Source organism: Urocampus carinirostris, chromosome 5 (genome assembly GCF_059441175.1).
Source record: "Urocampus carinirostris isolate Australia breed hairy pipefish chromosome 5, RoL_Ucar_1.0, whole genome shotgun sequence".
NCBI classification, from domain to species: Eukaryota; Metazoa; Chordata; class Actinopteri; order Syngnathiformes; family Syngnathidae; genus Urocampus; species Urocampus carinirostris.
In genome coordinates this window covers 9,802,430-9,822,089 of record NC_142353.1, presented here as the reverse complement: position 1 = coordinate 9,822,089, position 19,660 = coordinate 9,802,430, and the positions used below count along the sequence as shown (strand labels likewise).

Sequence of the window (19,660 nt, the reverse complement as noted above, 5' to 3'; positions counted from 1 at the left end):
CGTTGTTGTCATGATTACTGATGTGATTCACCTGTGCCCGCTAATTTGGCGCCAACCGCTGCGGGTTCTGATTGGCTCCCTGTCACTATTTCAACCCAGTCCTGTCAAACCCCTGTGGTCAGTCCGTCTGCGAATCTCCGTGTACACTAGGCAAGCCTTTTTCGACCCTGACTCCTGCCTGTCCCGTTTTTGCGACCTGTTTGGATCCTGACCACGTCTGCTCTCCCGTCCCGGCTTACGACCCCTTTTTGTTCCCGACTACGTCCAGTCTCCCGTTCTGGGTTAAGACTCGTTTCCGACCACGTCTTGCTCTCCCACCAGTTTTCTGCACCTGACACCGCCATCGCTCGCTACGGAAGATCCATTTCCGTGTTTGGATCACAATCAGAGTACAAGAGCGATTTGCTTTCTGTCCCCAGCGAACACCGGATCATCGGCGCAGCCCTTCCTCTCTCTTTCAATAAAACTTGTGGTAGACGTCACGCAAGTGGGTCCTGTTTCCGTTCTAGTCCTGACAGACTAAAATTTTGTAAGAACTTTTTGGTGTTCAAGTACTGTCTAATTTCTTCGAATTTGTAAAAAAAAAAAAATTAGAGAGGGAAAAAAATGCCACTGTCGAGTATCCGTATAATATATTAGTATAATATATTATTATAATATATTATTGCATAACAGTAGGTGGCAGTAGATCACTGCTCAAGAGGTGATACAGACAAATTCTTTTTAAACACATTTTCATTGAAATTTAAATTTGTGATTATACTACCAGGAAATCTTGTTCCACAGAAGATAGTTTTAATAACTGTGATTACAACTTTTTTATTCTACAAAAATGCATGTGAATGATAATAATTATTAATTATTTTCAACTTGCTCAAAAGTGCTTCCTACGAGGCATTCAAGGTGCAAATTCTCTGTGCTTTACTGTTCTATTACTTTCCCCAAAAATTTAGATCTAAAGTAGTTTTAGTAATGTTTGTACGGTGGGGGGGACATGTCACGCAGGGGTGCATTTGTCGGCACATCAAAGCGCAGCAATTCTTCTTAGCTACAAAGAACTGGTAAGCATTCAGACTTTTATAAGCTTTTTGATTACTGCCAGTGTATGGGCATACTCCATTTACAACATAATGGTACAGATTGTGTGGACTGCAGTCAGGTAAACTGGACGATTTGGTTAGATCTGTTAATATGTCAGGAGGAAGACGGTATGGGTCAGTAGCTAACCCTGCTAATGCTAGCCTGAGTTTCTCTAAATACCGCTCTTTGTGCTTTCCAACTAGGTGACCCACCTAGTCAGACAGCTGCATAATATTAGTTTAATGAGCCAATAGTGTTAAATAGTATAGCTGTTTTAATGGTTATTGTCTCCTGTTTACTGGCCTCACCCAAGGTGAGTACTATTTACTACGGCTTACTGCAATCCATCATGGCGTTGTCACGTGTTAAGATCACGTGTGTGTAAAGGGTCAATATCTTGAGGGTGCCTTTCCACTAATCCCTGCAATTAACACAACTCCAACAAGTTGAATTGTGTGACATTGAAATAGCTATCTTCTCATAGGCAAGGAATGAATGCTTTCCATGAGTAGCCGTGGTTGGCAGCTATTTTCATCAGCACCAGCTTAATTACTTTACAGACTCCAAAAGCTTCCACTTAATTAACCGTTGGCTCACAGATCTGAGGACATCCACAGCCCCGAGCTGCAGACAGACTCAAAAAGAAACGCGAAAGACAATTGCCACCGCCTTAAAAGAATCAATAGGATAAGAAAAAAAGCTCCACTGAGGAGGACCATAGAAAAAAGTAGAACCTAGACAACAGAGAGAGGCAAGGTGAGAAAGGACATGTGACGATAGTTGATTGTAAACTCGTACTTTCTGCCTTCCCTTTGGGGAGAGAAGAAGAAAAAAAAAACGTTGTGTCGGCCTGGTACCTTTAAAGGCTCCCGTTCTGAAAGGTCGACTGAACTGTCAGCTGTCTTGTATTTGCAGTCTTTGTCCCTCTGGTCAATGGTTGGGTAAGCGTCTAATGAGGTTTGACAAAAGAAGAGTGGTCAAATCCATTGCAGGGAGGAACAAAGAATGCAGTCAATGAAGTAGTAAATACATCACACACATTCAAATTCATGGTCAACAAAGCAGCGCTGGTTAGCAGAAGTGGTTAGTTATGAGTTACATTTTCTCTGTTACATTTTTTTGAGTAGTCCCTATGAGTAGATTTGTGAAGAAGAAAACTCTATTCCATCTCTATGCTACATTAGGCTACATTGAACCCGTTACTTAAACCCCCTCCACCTAAGTAGGTGTAGGTCCGTCTCTGCTAAGGCACATTTATTCTGTCAGAGAGCTTGTTTGTTTTATTTGGACTTCACCAATGACCCAAACAACCACTTGTGTGCAGGAATAAGAATATTCGGTTGTTAAGTACGTTTGGAACTTATCTAAAATGATTTATTCTTTTTTTTTTTTTGATAGAATTATTTTATTTATTCATTATTCTATCAAGTTTTAAATTATTTTGATTATTATTTGACTTCCTAAGCTCTGACGTCATGTGAAGAACACCAGCAACCTAGCAAGGCAGTCACCATATAGGTTTACATGTTTTTTTTTTTTGATAGAATTATTTTATTTATTCATTATTCTATCAAGTTTTAAATTATTTTGATTATTATTTGACTTCCTAAGCTCTGACGTCATGTGAAGAACACCAGCAACCTAGCAAGGCAGTCACCATATAGGTTTACATGTTAACTAATCGAAAAGGTATTGAGTGTTTTAAGCCAGGTTTTGGAAGTTATTGTGGAGAATATACCTAGACGTTGTGTTGCAGGTGGTAGCAGCAATTGTAAGTAAAATGGCTAACAGCCAAAATGGGGCCACCTGGCAAAAACAACACGCAGAGAACTAACAGGTGCTAAACCAGCCGGGACACGGCAGGCTAGCCGGTTGCTTAAAAAAGGCTAACCGGGACCGTTCGACAGAAAAACAGAAGGCTGCCTGACCGAAAGCATGCAGTAGGCAGCCAGGATAACAGAGAACCAACAACAAAAAACAACAACAGCAGCAAACACGAACCCAGCCGTGATCATAGCAAATGATCACGACAGGCTAGCCAGATGCTATAGAGGACAAATCGAGACCGATCGGCGGAAAAAAACATGAGGCTGGCTGAAAACATGTGGTAAGCAGCCAGGATGACCGTGAGCCAACAACAAAAAAAAAACTACCATGACAACAAACACAAACCCAACCAGGAGAAAAAACAATGAGCACGGCAGGCTGGCCAGCAAGCCAACTGATAACAGGGCTAACATGGACAAAACAAAACCAAAAGCCTTCGGAAGCCAGCACGCTAACGGGGAGATATCTGCACATTATTAGATTAATTGCAAGACACGCGCCGAAAAACATGAAAGGAAAAGTCACAATCACATACCTTAAAAAGGAGGCAAAGGCAAAAAAGGAATGCACGCTGTATAAAACAGCAGGTAAAATTACCCTTTGATGATCAAAGCACGCAATTCGGACAAAACAGTCAGAAGTCCCCCAGCGACACAGTATGCAAAGTTCCAATTACTCCAAGCGAAAATGAGCGCGATGCATTCGCTGATTGCTACATACGCCATCTGTTTTTCAATTGGACGGGCCATTATTTTGGTTTTCATTGCCAACCGGTGACGTCAGAGCTCTGGACGACGTGAGGTCAAACTGTCTACTTTGAAAATTAACTTATTGAGATCCATGGCACATGGAATATTTTGGAACATATCTGCATGATTGTGAGGAGGAACACTACATGTTCTGTGCCTAATTGGAAAAAAGGGGTCTTTTGTCATCCTCTTAATAGGATTTTATCACAAAAACAATGAATATTTACAGATTTATGCTTCAAATGAGAGAGTAGACCCTTGTGATCTTAATTCCATTTAAATTTGTCATGGAGATTTATTATATTTTATTTTATATTTGCGTGGATTGAATTTTAATGTCTTGTTGTTTTTCCCTTGAGCCTTTATTGTTATTTATTGTCATTTTGACGAATGGTCCCGTTGAATGAGTGAAACTGCAGCATTTTGTCTGACCTTGGTTCTTCTCCATTAGGGGCAGCGTTGTATCATCAAAACCTGGTCTGCCATTCCTGGTAGTTTTGGGGGTAGCTGTCACCGTAGGCTAAAAACAAGTGGAAAATATTTTAAAACTTGTTATTCTTTAGGCAATCATACAAATTTGTCAATTACTTGGTGATATTTTGTATATGCTCCAGTCAGGCTCAGTTTGTTCATGCTGCACTACCTTATGGAATTCATTCCTTTTAAAAAGATCATGTGAATAGTCTACACAAGTGTTTTTTAACCAGTGTATCAGGCACATTTGTTTACAATAATACCTTGTCTAGTGTGCCAAATGAAATTGCCCAATTTTAAATTTGCAAAAAAAGCATGCATTTGTTCAGTAGCTTTGCCTTCTAGCAATTAGCTGAGTTACTGTAACGTTCATCCATATCTGTAGTAGGCGCTATATTTTTTGTTTTTATGTAGTACTCATTTGCTTTCAATGAAGCTGCTTAAAAATATCAGATAAAGTAAGTCTTGCAAAGCTTTTGCTTAATTTATTTATTATTTTCTTATTTTCCCAAAATAAAAGAAAAAGCTACAACGTAGTAAAAATGTTCTTTGTTCCACTGGCAAATACATTTTGCTAATTTAAGCATCATTTCTGTGATATATATTTAACAAATAAATATATAAAATAAAACTTGACAAACACGTAAAAAATATAGTAAAATCCCAAATTACAGCAAAATTAATGACCAAAATGGATAACCTACTGAGCCATAGAGAAAAACTGGTAATCTGGGCAACATGACAATCTTTAAAGAGAAGACGAAACCAGTGCAGGGAATTCATTTTTAAATTTACCCTATTTTCTGGGTTATAAGGAGCACTTAAAAACCCCAAATCAGCCGAAATTTGAAAGTGCACCTTATAACCCGGCCAGATACGAATGTTTGAAAATTGAAGGAAAAAACGGTCCAAAAGATTTAATAAACACAAAGTCCGACTCATCATCAGATACACCAGAGTTGTTTCATTTGTCATGCTTTTTGCGTTAATTTAAATCTTTAAGGATGGCTTTCTGTTTCTCCATCCATTATCCATTATCCGTACCACTTATCCTCAGTAGGGTCGCAGGGGCGCTGGAGCCATCCCAGCTATCTTCGAGCAGTGGGCAGGGGACACCCTGAATTGGTTACCAGCAAATCCCAGGGCACACAAAAATGAACAACTCACTCGCTCATTAACATCTAGAGACAATTTGTACCAGTCAATTGACCTGTCATGCATTTTTTCGGAATGTGGGAGGAAACTGGATTGCCCGGAGGAAACCCACCCAAGCACGGGGAGAACATACAAACTCCGCATTCAATGTTTTGCTATTTTAGTTAGCAAGATAATTCAACTGATCAATCATTGCAATTATATATATATATTATATATATATATGGCACTGTACGTGTATAAAATTTTCAACGTTTATGCACTAATAAATAAGGTAGCCGTGACCGTTACTGACAGTAGAAACGGTGCGTTACGTACATTTTTGTACATGTTTACGTGCGTTTATGTGAGACATTTTACGTACGTCTTTGTGTGTATTTGCATAGGTTTGGTCTGTTTACGTATGTTTTTGTGTGTGTGTTTACGTACATTTTGTGCATGTTTACGTAGGTTTTTGTGTGTTTGACTTTACATTTTTGTGCGTGTTTATGTACATGCTGATTGTTAGTTTATTAAAATTTCATGACACGATCTGCTTATTAGAACATTTCCACCAAAAGTGCGACTTTACCTCTTAATTATGCATCTTTTGCATGGTGTGGCTTATACTCTGGAGACACTTATAGTCTAAAGATACAGTAATTTACCAATTTAATGTTGATTTTTTTCCGCTCTGTTTTAAGGGCATGTAAATGATCGGCCATACCTGGAAATGGCTCTTGTTCCAGCCATCTTTTGTCAAAGCATTCCTCAGGTCTTTATAACTCCACACAGTTTGCAGCACATGAGATGCGGCCTTGGTTTCTCTGGGTGATTGGCTGCGAACACATCGAAAAAAATAGAGGAAAAAAATCACAAAAGAACCCCAGAGCGTCACAAAGTGCCTCTAACATACCACCCAAGGATATGTGTTAGCAACCAACAATCAAGTGACCTACCCTGGTCATATCCCTCGAGAGGGGTAACCGACAGCAAGACAAACACATACAAAAACATAGAAAATAAAAAAAGGGAAAAAGTAGCAAAAACACACACAAAATCTTTTGGACCATGGTCAACCCAAATGCCCAAACACCCAAACCAGTTAAGCACTCCGGCACCCAAGTTGGTCATGTTTTCGTCCCTCCAGATGAAACGGGACACAAGAAAGCGGCCATGTCACTCAGGTAAGAGTGACACAACACACTCTTCTGTTCAACAGCACTACCCGACAGCTTTCACTGGTTTCACTGGCTTTCACTCTCTTATCCACACGCTTGCTCAGTCCCACTACTACTCCAGTTCTGTCTCTCACAATTTCATTTATCAATCCATCCAATCTTGTCACTCCTAACATATTCCTCAAACACTTCATCTCAAAAACATTTAATTTCCTTCTCAAATCTGCGCTCAGGCTCAAGGTCTTTGCACCGTACAACGCAGTCGGCACAATCACACTTTCATAGAGTCCACTCTTAACATCCATACTCATACTCTTGTTGCTCATCACTCTCCTCAGAGCATCCAAAATCTTGCTTCCTTGATTCACTCTGTGCAATACCTTGCAATCCATTCCACCAACTGCAGCCACATCACAACCCAAGTACCTAAAGCTTTCAACTTCTTCCAGCACCTGTCCATGCAACCTTATTTCTAACGCCATGCCCACTCCATCACGTGAACACTTCATTACCTTACTCTTCCCAACATTCTCATTTAACCTCCGCCTATCACACACTCTTCCAAACTCCATTACGATATGTTATCATATTAAAATGATCCTCCATCATCATAAAGATATGTGTTTTTTATTTTACTTGTTTTAAAGAATATTCTGAAATAAAATAATCATTAAAACATGCAAATAAGTCATTTGAAATGTATTCAAAAAAGAAAAAACATCCTCAAAATGAGTTTTTCATCCCTATTTCTTAGCACTTGATTTAAAGATCAAATACATTTTTGTACTTATGGAGGCGAAAGAAATGTGATGGTCACCTGGTTCGGTTGATAGCAACGAGCTTCTCGATGGCCTGCGCCTGAATGAGCGATCGGGCGTTTTCCGAGCTATCGGTGACGATCTCGTGGATGGTGTTGAGGATGGCAACAACCGTGTCTTCTTCCAAGTTCTTGGCTGGTCGCTGTTGTCCGCTGGGCAAGTTGCTGACCAGGTCGCGCATGGCGTAACTCCCTATTCACACATTTAAAAAAATATTAGGAATAAAATAGAGTCGGATAGAGGGGAATATAAAAATACAATTGCTTAAGACAAGATTTGTAGTTGTTTGGTGGCAGCTTGATCATCAATATAAATGTTGCAGCTTCTTTGCTCAATCTGCGGGCATTGTTACCGATTAGGTCCTTGTTGCGGCGGTCGATGGAAAGGTTGCGCAAGGCTATGGCAACGGCTCGGACGACTTTGTCAGAATCGGATCGCAGCAGCTCCACCAGGATGGGGAGACCTTTCTCTTTACGAACTGTGGCCCGGATGTAGTTGGACCACTGTGAAGGGACAGACAAAGAAGAAGAAGTGATGCATTTTGTATTTTATTTGGTTCTTTGGGTTAAATGTAAGATCCTTTTTTGGCATTTTTTTACTGTTTTGCCTTAATGTTTACCTAACAAACTCATTTAAGATCCTCGTGTTGCGCGTGTAAGTACAAGCATTTCTTAGACATGCTTGAATAAACTCTTCTTTTTTCATCTATTTGGGGATTTGAGTTAGTTTGGACTATACTTGGGAAAGGCCTTTTAACATTTGAAGGCTAAACTAACAAATGGAAACAACAGAAAACCACTGGGACGAGCATTAAGTCCCACTCACCCCACGTCCTCTCCGCCCTTATTCTTCCAACCTAAGATAGAAGCTTATGAGTGGGGTGGAAAATAAAGCATAAGGGCTCTTTGAACTCAGTTAGGCATTGTTAACAGACACTTAATGGAGAAAATATTTTTAGAGACATCTCATGCCACGCACCCCACTTTAAAATAAAAAGATCAATTTTATGGCTCCTCTTAAATTTAAAGTTATAAACGTTTTTTTTGTTTTTTTGTTTTTTGGGGAGGGGGGGAGAGGTTAGTGTCGTTTTGTACAAGACTATATATACTAGTGTATATATATATATATATATATATATATATATATATATATATATATATATATATGAGAGAGAGAGAGATAAAGAGAGAGAGAGAGCGAATATAATTTTATTTGATACCAGAACTTGTCAATTGTTACAAATCTTGATAACAACTTGGAATCAATTCTTGAAAATAATTGGTGGACACTCCCGTCCTATAGGGCCGAATGTCTTGCACAATTTTCAAGGTTTCTATGCTCCACTACAGGTGATTGGAATCACCAGGATCTTTACCACCACTTGCCAGCTTGCTTAAGAGCTGATGAATCGTATCACCTGAGTTGAAGAAGAGAAACCTCAAAAATCATGCACATGTGCGAGTGTCCAACTCTGATCTGGATACTGCATATTAAAGCCACAAGATGGCAGTAGTGTACCTTGGAGAGGGCAACATCCTACAACACAAAAAAAGGTGGTTTAAGGTTTGAATTTTGAACTGAGCCAAGGTGGAGAGCTCAGGCTTAGCCAAGGCACCAGATGTGACAAATGTTTAAGCAGCTCTACTCTCTGCCGGATCCGGCCCGCGGACCTGCAGCACCAGGATAAGCTTGCAAATGACAAGGGGAAAAACACAGCAAGTGAGCAAAAAGGTTTGTCCCAAAATGACCACCTTTGCTTGGACTTCAACTATTGAAAAGATAAAATGTGTCATAGGTGATGGATTTAAATGAAGCACTTATGTGATTCTTCCAAAGTCGCTGGCGGTGCCTGCTGATGACAATGTCATCCGACTGAAAGGTCACACTGTGCCGATGGCTGCTGTGGGCTAAATACACCTTGTGGAAAAACACCATCATCTTGGCTGGAATCTAAAAAAACGAGCCTTTTCCTTTCATAATTCACCGCTGCTTTCAAGCCAGGCAGCCTCTCACTATGTCTCCCGCTGCTTTAATTGGAATAACTGTCTGATCCCGGCTACCGATTTTCTCATCTCATCTATCGTGTGAGGCAAACATCGAGCAGTCATGTGTGCGTTTCTTTCACAGCAAAGTTAGAGGTTATTTCTCAAATACAAATTGTTCTTGATTGAAAAAAGAGCATCTTTCCCTCATTTAATTTGTAATTGTATTCAAACAGTGGGAACGTTTTAACTTTCCCAAAATAACTTGCAATTGCACCTCCATTACACTAGGCATGAGTCACCTCGAATTTTTCCATTCAAATTCAACAATTTTTAAGATCTTTTCAAATTTAAAACCAATCTCGCACCTATTCTGGCATCCAGACCCCAGCGCCCGACACCTCAGGTAAGAAGTACAGGAGTGTGAAACGCAGGACAACCCATCTAAACAACTCTTTTTACCCCTCTGCTATCTGACACTTAAACGGCTGCTGATTGAACAATACAACACAGACACTTTATTACACTATAGACACGCTAAACTGAACCATACTTGGACTATTCTTGCACTACAGTCACTTTCAACTGTGTTTTATCGTATTTTTATCTTATTGCCTTAACTCATCTTGAGTTAATCTTGTATTTTTATCTTTTTGATATTCGGAATATTCTTTTATGTATACAGTGGGACCTCGCTACTTCGCGCTTCGACGTTCGTGGCTTCAGAGCTTCGCGGCCTGTAATAGTAAAAAAAAAAAAAAAAAAGTGTATATATATATATATATATATATATATATATATATATATATACTTTTTTTTTTAAGGGGCGTCGCTACTTAGCAGATTTTCACTTTTTGCGGGTAGTTTTGGTCCCCATTAACCGGGTCTAAAAATATAATAATAATAAAAAAAAAACAACGAAAAAAAAACTTTTTTTTTTTTAAAAGGTGCGCCGCTACTTCGCGGATTTTCACATATTGGGGGTGGTTTGGGTCCCCATTAACCGCGATAACCAAGGTCCCACTGTACATCTATACAGTTTCTTAGATTTCTTACACCGGCAACTGTGTAGACAGCAAAGTAAGAATTTTATTGTGCAGGGAATCGAGGTTCTTTACTGTGCATATGAGAATAAACACTTTGAATCTTTTATTACACTGACTTGAATACTGAACGGAAAAATACAAATTTGGTGACACACAACACATTCTTTTTAAAGAAACGGAAATAGTTACTTTCCCTGGTAAGTACTTACTTTTACTTAGAGTAATTCAGTTACCAACTTTTGGAAAAATTAGTAACTATAACTAATTACTTTTTTAAAGTAATGCATCAAACTCTGCTCCAGAGTATTCAATTTAATACTGCCTGGACCAGGGGTGTCAAACTCATTTTAACTCGGGGGTCACATGATAGAACGAACATTCTCTCGGCGCTAGACTAGTAGATTAGAGAGAAAGAAAAAGAGAGAGAAAAAAAATAGAGAAAGAGAGGGAGAGAAAAAGAGAGAGGGTGGAACAAAGAAAGAAAAAAAAGGGAGAAAGAGAGAGAAAGAAAAGAGAAAGAGAGAATGTGAGAAACAGTGAGAGAGGGGGTAAAGAGAGAGAGAAATAAATCCAAAGAGAAAAATAAAGAGAGAAAGCGATAAGGGGAAAGCAAGACAGAGAGAAAGAGAAAGAGAGAAGAGAGAAAAGAAAGAAAGAAAAAAAGAGCAAATAAATGTAAAAAGACACAGAGAAAGAGAAGTAAGAAAGAAAAGAGAAAGCGAGAGAGAGTAAAAGAGAGAGAGAGATAGAGAGTGAGAGAAAAGGGAGGAAGAGAGAGAGAGAGAGGGAGACAGAGAGAGAAAAGAGAGGAAGAGAGAGAGAAGGAGACAGAGAGAGAGAGAAGACCTAAAAAAGTGCACTCACAGTCCATTGGCCAGCGCCAAGGTTCTGCAGAGCCCCAGCAGCAGCCTCCAGAGTGTTGAAATTTTGGCTTTCAGTCAGCAGAGAAAGATAGAGTCTCACCACCTCTGGTTGATAAAGAAGTTCAAAACCTAAAGGGAAACATAAACGAAGACAGACTTGACATTAACATTGCCAGGAATTCTTCGACGCATCATCTCAGCAAAAGTAGTTACATTTGAATGCTAGTCGATACTGGCGAATGACAAATAAAGAGAAAACAAGGCGATGAGTGATCATACAAGTCCAGAGTTTGGGATATTGTAATATCGCTTGCAAAACCACAATGCAATCATCAGGCCTCCCTCTAATGACATGATCTGCTTATCAGAAAAATGAGAAACAAGCAGACAGGAACAGAATCCCAAATGGTTGAAGAAAGTTACACACAAAAGATATTTTGGACAGTACAGTATTATACAGTAGTTGCTCTCTCAAGGTCATTCCGAACTGCTAATAATATGTGTTTAACGGCAGTAAATACCACACGGGTCATTATTTTATCAATGCAAGGGTTTTCTATTCAATCATATAAAAAACAACGACCATTTATTATCACTAGTACTCCGATGTTTTCATTGAAGCAGATGCTGAATCGATAGCAGTGACAGAAATAAATGGTGTGGAAAAAAAAGCTGGAATGAGGCCAAAGGAACATCACTATTACAATTTGTGACTTTAGCTGACCTGTGCATACACCTCGCGGCTGATACAGACGCAACAAAATAAACATTTCAACCAAACACTTCCTCCAGATTATTTAGAAAAGGAAAGACTGAGTTTGTGATTCGCTTTCCAGCTCAAATGCAACTTTCAGATTAGCTTGTTTTGTCTGTATTTTTAAGGTTATACTCATTAACCTTATTAATTTATCAGGGGTACACTTTACAGAAGTTATTTTTGGAAAAATATTATGTTGGCATTCGACCAAATGTAAGTGTTTTTTTTTTTATGGTTGTGGATTTTTTTGGTGGTGATTCTAGAAAGCTGAAGAATGATGCATGATGATGGCCAGTAAAAAAACAAAAACACCAAAACGGCGGTATTAAGGTTGGGCTTCTCGTGAAGCATTAAAGCCTGGAAAGAACTAAGCAGCATTAGAAAATAAAGTCTTAAGACAAACGTCGATTTCGTACAAGCTCTGCAGACAATTCTGACAAGGAAAGAGTATTACTAAATATGCAAGCTATTCCAGATATACAGTATTACGTTAATGCCTTGGCAATGACAAATATATATTTTTTATACTTGTAATCCCCTGGGCCTTAAATATGAGCTGTTTTCATTTGCCCTAAAATATATCTTCCTCTATATTGTTGCAGGTTTTCTCTGATTCTTTCAGTAAGAAAGCGAATGTAATCTGCAGCAGAATGATGAGTTGTGCATATGGCCCTGCCTTGCGACCAAGTTAAAGCATCAATCACATCTTCTCTCCCTATTAAGCACTAAACTCCATTGGAAAGTCTCCCCCGTGGCACCCTTTTGCATGATCCTCATCTTTCCTGGTGTCTGCATCATTGGCAAGCTGGAACACCTTTTTTAGAAACAATTTCATTCATCTCAGACTTGGAAAATAATAAGGCAATGCAGAGGCTTACCTAACACTGCTTTATATGACACAATTCTAGCCAATAAAATGTGCATACATACTTGAGTTTGACCGAACATCGGGCGGGCCGATTATTGGCACTGATATTTAGGAATTTGATGGCTATCGGTATTGGCATTTTTATTTATTCGATGGGCCTAGAATTCATGCTCAGACTCAGCCGAGCCTTTCTCTCCCTACCTCCTGCCTTTTGTGTCACACACTAGCCAACCTGCGCTTTCTGATTGGATAGGCGACCAGGGGTGGAGCCACTCAGGCAGGAAAAAATAATGTGGGATCTCTGCTAACTCCTGAGTCCCGACCAGTGTTTCCTCTAAGCTGCGCGCGTGCGCAATTGCGCACTGCTCGTACATTCTCAGCGCACAAGAAAATCTAGCCAGCGCACAAAAATGAGGGCTCAAAATTACTCATTAAGAAGCGACTTAAGTCAAAGTCACAGTGCATGAAGGTAAAAATACACGGGTTCCCCTGACGTGTCCTAAATACGGTATTTTGAAGTCGAACGAAGTTGAGTAAAGTTAGTAGAGTATGTCGAGAACCAGCTTCTTCGGCTTGGCTCACTAAAAAGAACCGGCTCTTCAGGTTGTTTTTGCTTATTTAATCCCAACATGACCAAATATTAAGTAAAATTATGCACAAAATGACTTAAGGAAGGGGGGAATAGAACAAAAAAGAAAAAAAATACCAAAATGAAAAAGTAGTGAAAAGTTGAGAAAAAAAGAAACAAAAGGAAGAGAAAAAAGAACGAAAAATTTAGAAAAAAAGCCAGAAAAAAAGATTAAAAAGAAATGTAGAAAAAAAGTAAAAACTAACAGCTCGGAAAAAATAAATACAATGAGATTTTTTTAAAGAAATTAAAAAAAAAAGTAGAAAAAAAACACAGAAAAAAGAAGAAAAAGTTTGTGTTGCATTCAAATAATTTCCAATTATATCAAGTGAATCTTGTTGCCAACAATGTACTTCCACTAAAAAATGTGATTAAGTACAGTTCTGTATCTTACAACCGACTAAATAAGCCCCCAAAAATGTTAATATTACGCTACAAAATATATCAGGAAATAAAAAGAAATAGATATCTTGTGAAAGAATTGTAAAAACCAACGACATTTGTAGGCCGTACAACCTTTGCAATATTACATGAGTCAATTCATTCAAAAGAGAAAAATTATTTTGCATTGCCGGAAACTCAGCAAAATGTAACTTGATGTCAAGTTTTGGACATGTTTGATAATTAATTATCTTGCCACACTTGGGATTGTGGTTGCTCACTGTTGTTTCAAGCGTTGCTCACCGACTTTGTGTGAACGCTCAGACCCGTGGAAAATTAGAGGGAACATTGGTCCCGACATGCCTATGAGTCAAGACGGCTAATAATATTAAGATTTGTCAGTGAAAAGCCTCTGTGTGTCTGCGTGTGATTATGAGATTGCAAAAAGTGTTGTTAACTTGTTTTTGGTAAGCACGTTCAGGTGCAGACTTATATAATAGCTCTTATCATAACATTAGTTCATCAATCAAGTCTCTGTGTTTGTGAAAGAGCATAAATAGCATGCTAAAGTAGCACGCTGCGTGATAAGCTGTTACCATAACATTGGTTCGTCATTCTGGCTCTAAAACAGGAGGGCCGACAATTTCCGTTTGCGAGATTCGAGGAAAAATCAATGCACTTTTTGTTTTAAGTGAATTTAAGTCATGTTGGTTGTATTGACATTTTTATTTATTTATTGTAAAAAGTTTGGGGGATCTTGTTTTTATGTACATTTGTACAAGTTGCTGCTAAGCCAAATTGTATTTACTGCACTGCTAGTTTTTGATTTAAGTGGAAGATTAGTCATGTTAGTTGTGTTGAAATTAGTTGAAATTCTAACGTATTTACTGTAAAAATGTTCAGAGAGCTGTTAACGTTTTGTTTTAATTTATAGAAAAAATTCTTTGTTTTCTTTTTTCATTATTAAACATTTCTTACGACAATATTTGAACATTTACAGTGACTATCTGTCTCAAATTTTGGTTATCAGCCTCCTCTTAATACTAAATATTAGGTATCGTCTCTAAAAAAAACTATATTGGCCGATCCTTGATACATACTGTAAACATAACTTAGATGTATATGCTGCAAACAAAGATGGATGATAGCACACATGGGAAATAAACTGGAGCTTTTAAGTTAAACTAGTTTTATTACTCTTTTGGACCAGAGAATAAAACGGAATGATGTATTTCTTTTTTTATCTTTTTGGCCATTGTATGTGCCCTGGGTCTCCTAATAATGCAGGCTGGATTAGAGTTTGTTGGAATCATATGCTGAAGTGCCACTGTGGGATCTTCTGTCATCTCCAAGCCCGCCTACCTTGTTTTCACTTTGCAGATGCAGTCGTCCTTTGTGTGTACATATGTGTGTGTGCGGGTGGGTGCAATAGCCTACTTTTCGACGCGAAGCATCATCCAACAGTTTTAACATGCAAACACTATTCTCCGCAATATATGATTTCATCACAAACGTGTCAAACATTGATTGAGGTAATGAATGGAAAAATTCTAAGTAAACAGGCAATTCAAATGTTTAACAGCGACACGAGAAAAAAAAGCTTCTTGCCAATAAAGGTCAAATTAAAACCAAACATTGGGTCCATATCAAATAAAATATGTTAAAAAGTCTGAATCCTGATTCAGCCTCTCAAATGTTTAAACCAAGGGCCCCCAAACTATGGCCTGCGGGCTGGATACGGCCCTCCTCCACATTTGAACAATACCAAAGATCATTTTGATGAAAAGTTGTTTTTACCTAAAAAGAATGCCCTTACTACTCTACTATTGACATGGATGACATATTAAAAGTCATTGAGTTTAATCTTATTATCACAATATCTCTAGTCACAGTACCACAGACGAGTTTTGTTGTGCAGTTTACATGTTACAATGACTGTAATGCACCACTCTCCAGTCTCCCGAAGTCCAAAATCAAGAGCCTTCAGCTGGAACAAAATGCTGCAGCGAGGCTTTTAACTAAGACAAGAAAGTTTCATCACATTACCCCAATTTTAGCTAACCTACACACACTTCTATTCTATAGCATTTGAATAACCTATATTTTATGTTGACAATATCTGTGTAATATTTGCCCTTAGGTTGGCTTTAAATCAGGGGATGGTGTCATAATAGTCTGTGGTTTGTAATAATCTGTGGTCTGTGCAGCCCTTTGAGACTCTTTGTGATTAAGGGCTATACAAATAAACATGACTTGACTTGACTATTCACTTACAATGCTTAGAATAAAAGAATACAATATAATTTATTGCCATTGTGACATGTGAAACGCACAACGAAATTAACATGCTTCTGTGACTAAAAATAGTGTGACAATGAGAGAGTGTACTGCCTTTTCACAGGTCATCTATACCACTGATGGTCCTGTGCTCTGACAACTAAGCTGATCTTGGACCAGTCAAGACTTTGCATGGCACAACAGAATGTCTATGTTCCATGAACTGTGAAAAACCCACAGTTTTTATATTTTGACTTTTGTTAGGTGAAAAATATTGATGAAGAGTTCACGTGGTGGAGTGGGCATGGCTTTAGAAATAAGGTTGCATGGACAGGTGCTGGAATAAGTTGAAAGCTTTAGGTACTTGGGTTGTGATGTGGCTGCAGTTGGTGGAATTGAGTGCGAGGTATTGCACAGAGTGAGTCAAGGAAGCAAGGTTTTGGGTGCTCTGAGGAGAGTGATGAACAACTAGAGTATGAGTATGGATGTTAAGAGGGCACTGTATGAGAGTGTTATTGTGCTGACTGTGTTGTATGGTGCAAAGACCTTGAGCCTGAACGCAGATTTGAGAAGGAAATTAAATGTTTTTGAGATGAAGTGTTTGAGGAGTATGTTAGGAGTGACAAGATTGGATGGATTCAGAAATGAAATTGTGAGAGACAGAACTGGAGTAGTTGTGGAACTGAGCAAGCGTGGATAAGAGAGTACTCGGTTGGTTTCGACACATGGAGAGGATAGATGGGGAGCAAATGTTAGAGAGGATCTACAGAGCAGAAGTAAATGGAAGGAGACCAAGAGGAAGGCCGCGATTGACGTGGATGGATGATGTTATGAATGCACTGCAGGAAAGCGGTCTAAACCTAGTGGAAGCTTGAGGTCTTGTTGGAAATAGGAATGAGTGGAGAGGTGTTGTAAAAGGATAGTGGGATGTTTGGATGCGTTCTAAGGGGTGGGAAGGGCACCTGTATGATGCGGCAGGGGTAAACCAGTGAAAGCTGTCGGGCCCTGCTGTTGAACAAAAGAGTGTGTTGTGTCACCCTGACCCGAGTGACATGGCTGCTTTCTTGTGTACCGTTTTCATCTAGAGGGACGAAAGCAAGACCAACTTGGGTGCCGAGGTGCCTAACTTCTTTGGGCATTTGGGTTGGCCATGGTCCAAAAATGTTTGTGTGTGTTTTTCCTCACAGGAAAAGGTTTGGGGAACCCTGGTTTATAATTTACATCGTCACGTTACAACACATGCAATTAAGATACTAAGACATTAAAATAATAAATCTAATAATTAACAATGCTTGTAGAGCTGCAACACACAATTGTATATTTAATTAATTCTGAAATTAGATTAAATATTTGTTTTATCTTATAAATCAAGGCAAAACCTTCTACCCTAAAAAAAGAATACTGAGAACTCGGCATGTTTTTTTCAAACATTAATATTTACACACACATTTATGGCCTGACCAATATCATTTTTGACCCCCAAAAAATTAACTGGACGGAGACCAAGGAGCCCATGTTTCAGTTACTTTGCAATGTTGGAATTCTGAGAATGTAGAGAGTTTTTAACTTAAAAGGTGTCCTAACGATTATTTAATTGTAAAAAATGCTGGCGATTAATTTTCTCTCAATTAACTGATCGACCGATACATATACATGGACAGAAAGCTCTAAAGTGAAATACAAATGAATCGCTTGGAATAACTTGAGTCAGCAAAATAACTCAGTGCTAGATGTTGTCCTATGCAAAATATGTGTATAAAAGTATATTAAAAAAGTTGCCTACTTTACTACGTCTCATTAATGTAAGACTTTGAAAATGCCAATAACAAAAAATACACTGCTAATGGATCATGTAGTTACAGCATTGACTGTAATTAAAAGTAAAGTGCAGCAGAGTAAAGCAGGCTGTTAAAATGGAATAGAATGTTAAAAATGAGACACCAACAGTCAACTTTTCTCTCAAAAACACCAGCCAGAGCTTGCGATCAGCATTCCTGTCGTGTTGTTGGGTTGCAAATCACCTGCATCTCGAATCATACACACAGACTTAGTGCCACAAACACCAGGGCCATTGCTTGTCAACAAGTGACGCTCATCAATCAAACAGGTCCCAGCCTGAGACTCAAAACAAATCCTATGCTCTTTTTTTCCAAGAGAGAAATGCAAGCAGAGCATCAAGGACAGTGACAGATGGAAAGACAGAAAATAAACAAAATAATTCCTTCTATCTTTAAGCGGACCAAACATTCACAGACTTAAAGCTAAGTCAAACATGAGCCCCTTTTTTTCTTCACTGTCTGGCAGAAGGAAAATGTTGAAGACAAAGTAAAAATAAATACTTTCAGTCCAATGGGAACTGTGCTGACCGCAGAAACATTTTGGGGTATTGTATGTTATTGTTTCAGAGGCAAAAGCTTGACTTGTTGACTCCCAACTACAATGCTTTGCACTTTTGACCCCGGAGACTCACTTTCATGTTTTTATACAAATGTATGAAGCCGAATGGGAACATAATGAAGCTACTTGAAAGGTAGAGGCGCAGAAAGGATACAACTTAAGGCATCATTACTGAAGCTGTGTGCTGCTACTTTAATCCTGGCAGTCAGAGGATCATTAAAATGATCAGCTGTGGAACTCTATAAACAAAAACCACGAAAATTGCCTTTAGGGAGTTTTACTAGTAGTGCTTTCATGTTTATTTACGCCACATACAGTAACTAGACGACCATTATACTGTATACTACATTCAACTATCCATCCATTTGCACCCGTACTGGGTTCTCCTTACATGGACAGCAGCCAGGAGTCAAAGCTTCATTATCTCCCTTGGCAGCAATTTGGACTCTTCTGTAGGTTGGCACCTCTGCAGGCAGCCCCAGGGCGCAGGACATTAGCATACCGTTACTGCGGTCGGCTTAAGTTTGTTGAATGCCGACCAAGAACAGCAGAAAGTGGGGACGGGCTACTGTCCTGTACAGCTGCCTGTCTGCTTTGGGTCACAAAGACAACCCGTTGAGATAGGACGGTTTAAGGGAAGTGACAGTTAGGGGGAAGAATTTTAGAAGACAAATAGACAGTTCAAGACTCCCTTTACTTACTTCCTGCCAATCCTCCTTTAAACATCAGGTTTCCGTCAGCAATTAAACCAATAAGAGAGCATTTCAGTGCAACAGGGAACCTTTGTGGCTTTCTCCTCCTGCAGTGACAGGGTAATACCCTAACATGAAAGCCATGGTGGAGTTTTGTACCAGAGCAGTACAAATTGATGAAGGTAGCCAAAACCATCAAGGCACGGTGGTTTGAAACAGACAAGGCCTTGACGCCGGCTTTGAAATCCAAGAGACTCTGTTATATGCAGCCTTGAGTCTACAATTGTTACAAACTTAGTAGGCACAACAAAAAGTTGATTCATAACAGTGTTGATGCATGGGGTAAGAAACAATTCAAGGACAGTTTCATTGGAAAGAAGAATAATTTAATAGTCTTCAACTTTGAGGGATAACAATTCAATTCCATATTATAAAACTCAATTCTTAAGGCTATAATACAGTGACTTGTTTACTGGTATTTCACATACATCAGAATCAGGGTTGGG

At 38.9% G+C, this 19,660-nt stretch overlaps 1 protein-coding gene across 7 annotated transcripts in view; it reads right to left on the bottom strand.

Annotated features, from left to right (window-relative positions):
- arvcfb (ARVCF delta catenin family member b) overlaps window positions 1-19,660 on the bottom strand; it is a 286,399-nt gene that overhangs the window by 10,443 nt on the left and 256,296 nt on the right. For all 7 annotated transcript variants that reach the window (XM_088335601.1, XM_088335596.1, XM_088335598.1 and 4 more), the window contains 6 exons: window positions 11,156-11,283; window positions 7,616-7,766; window positions 7,263-7,455; window positions 5,992-6,103; window positions 4,089-4,176; window positions 1,938-2,029 (listed from right to left, as the gene is read on the bottom strand). In XM_088335601.1, coding sequence (XP_088191727.1) covers window positions 1,938-2,029; window positions 4,089-4,176; window positions 5,992-6,103; window positions 7,263-7,455; window positions 7,616-7,766; window positions 11,156-11,283 — 764 coding nt within the window. The remainder of the gene's footprint in view (window positions 1-1,937; window positions 2,030-4,088; window positions 4,177-5,991; window positions 6,104-7,262; window positions 7,456-7,615; window positions 7,767-11,155; window positions 11,284-19,660) is intronic.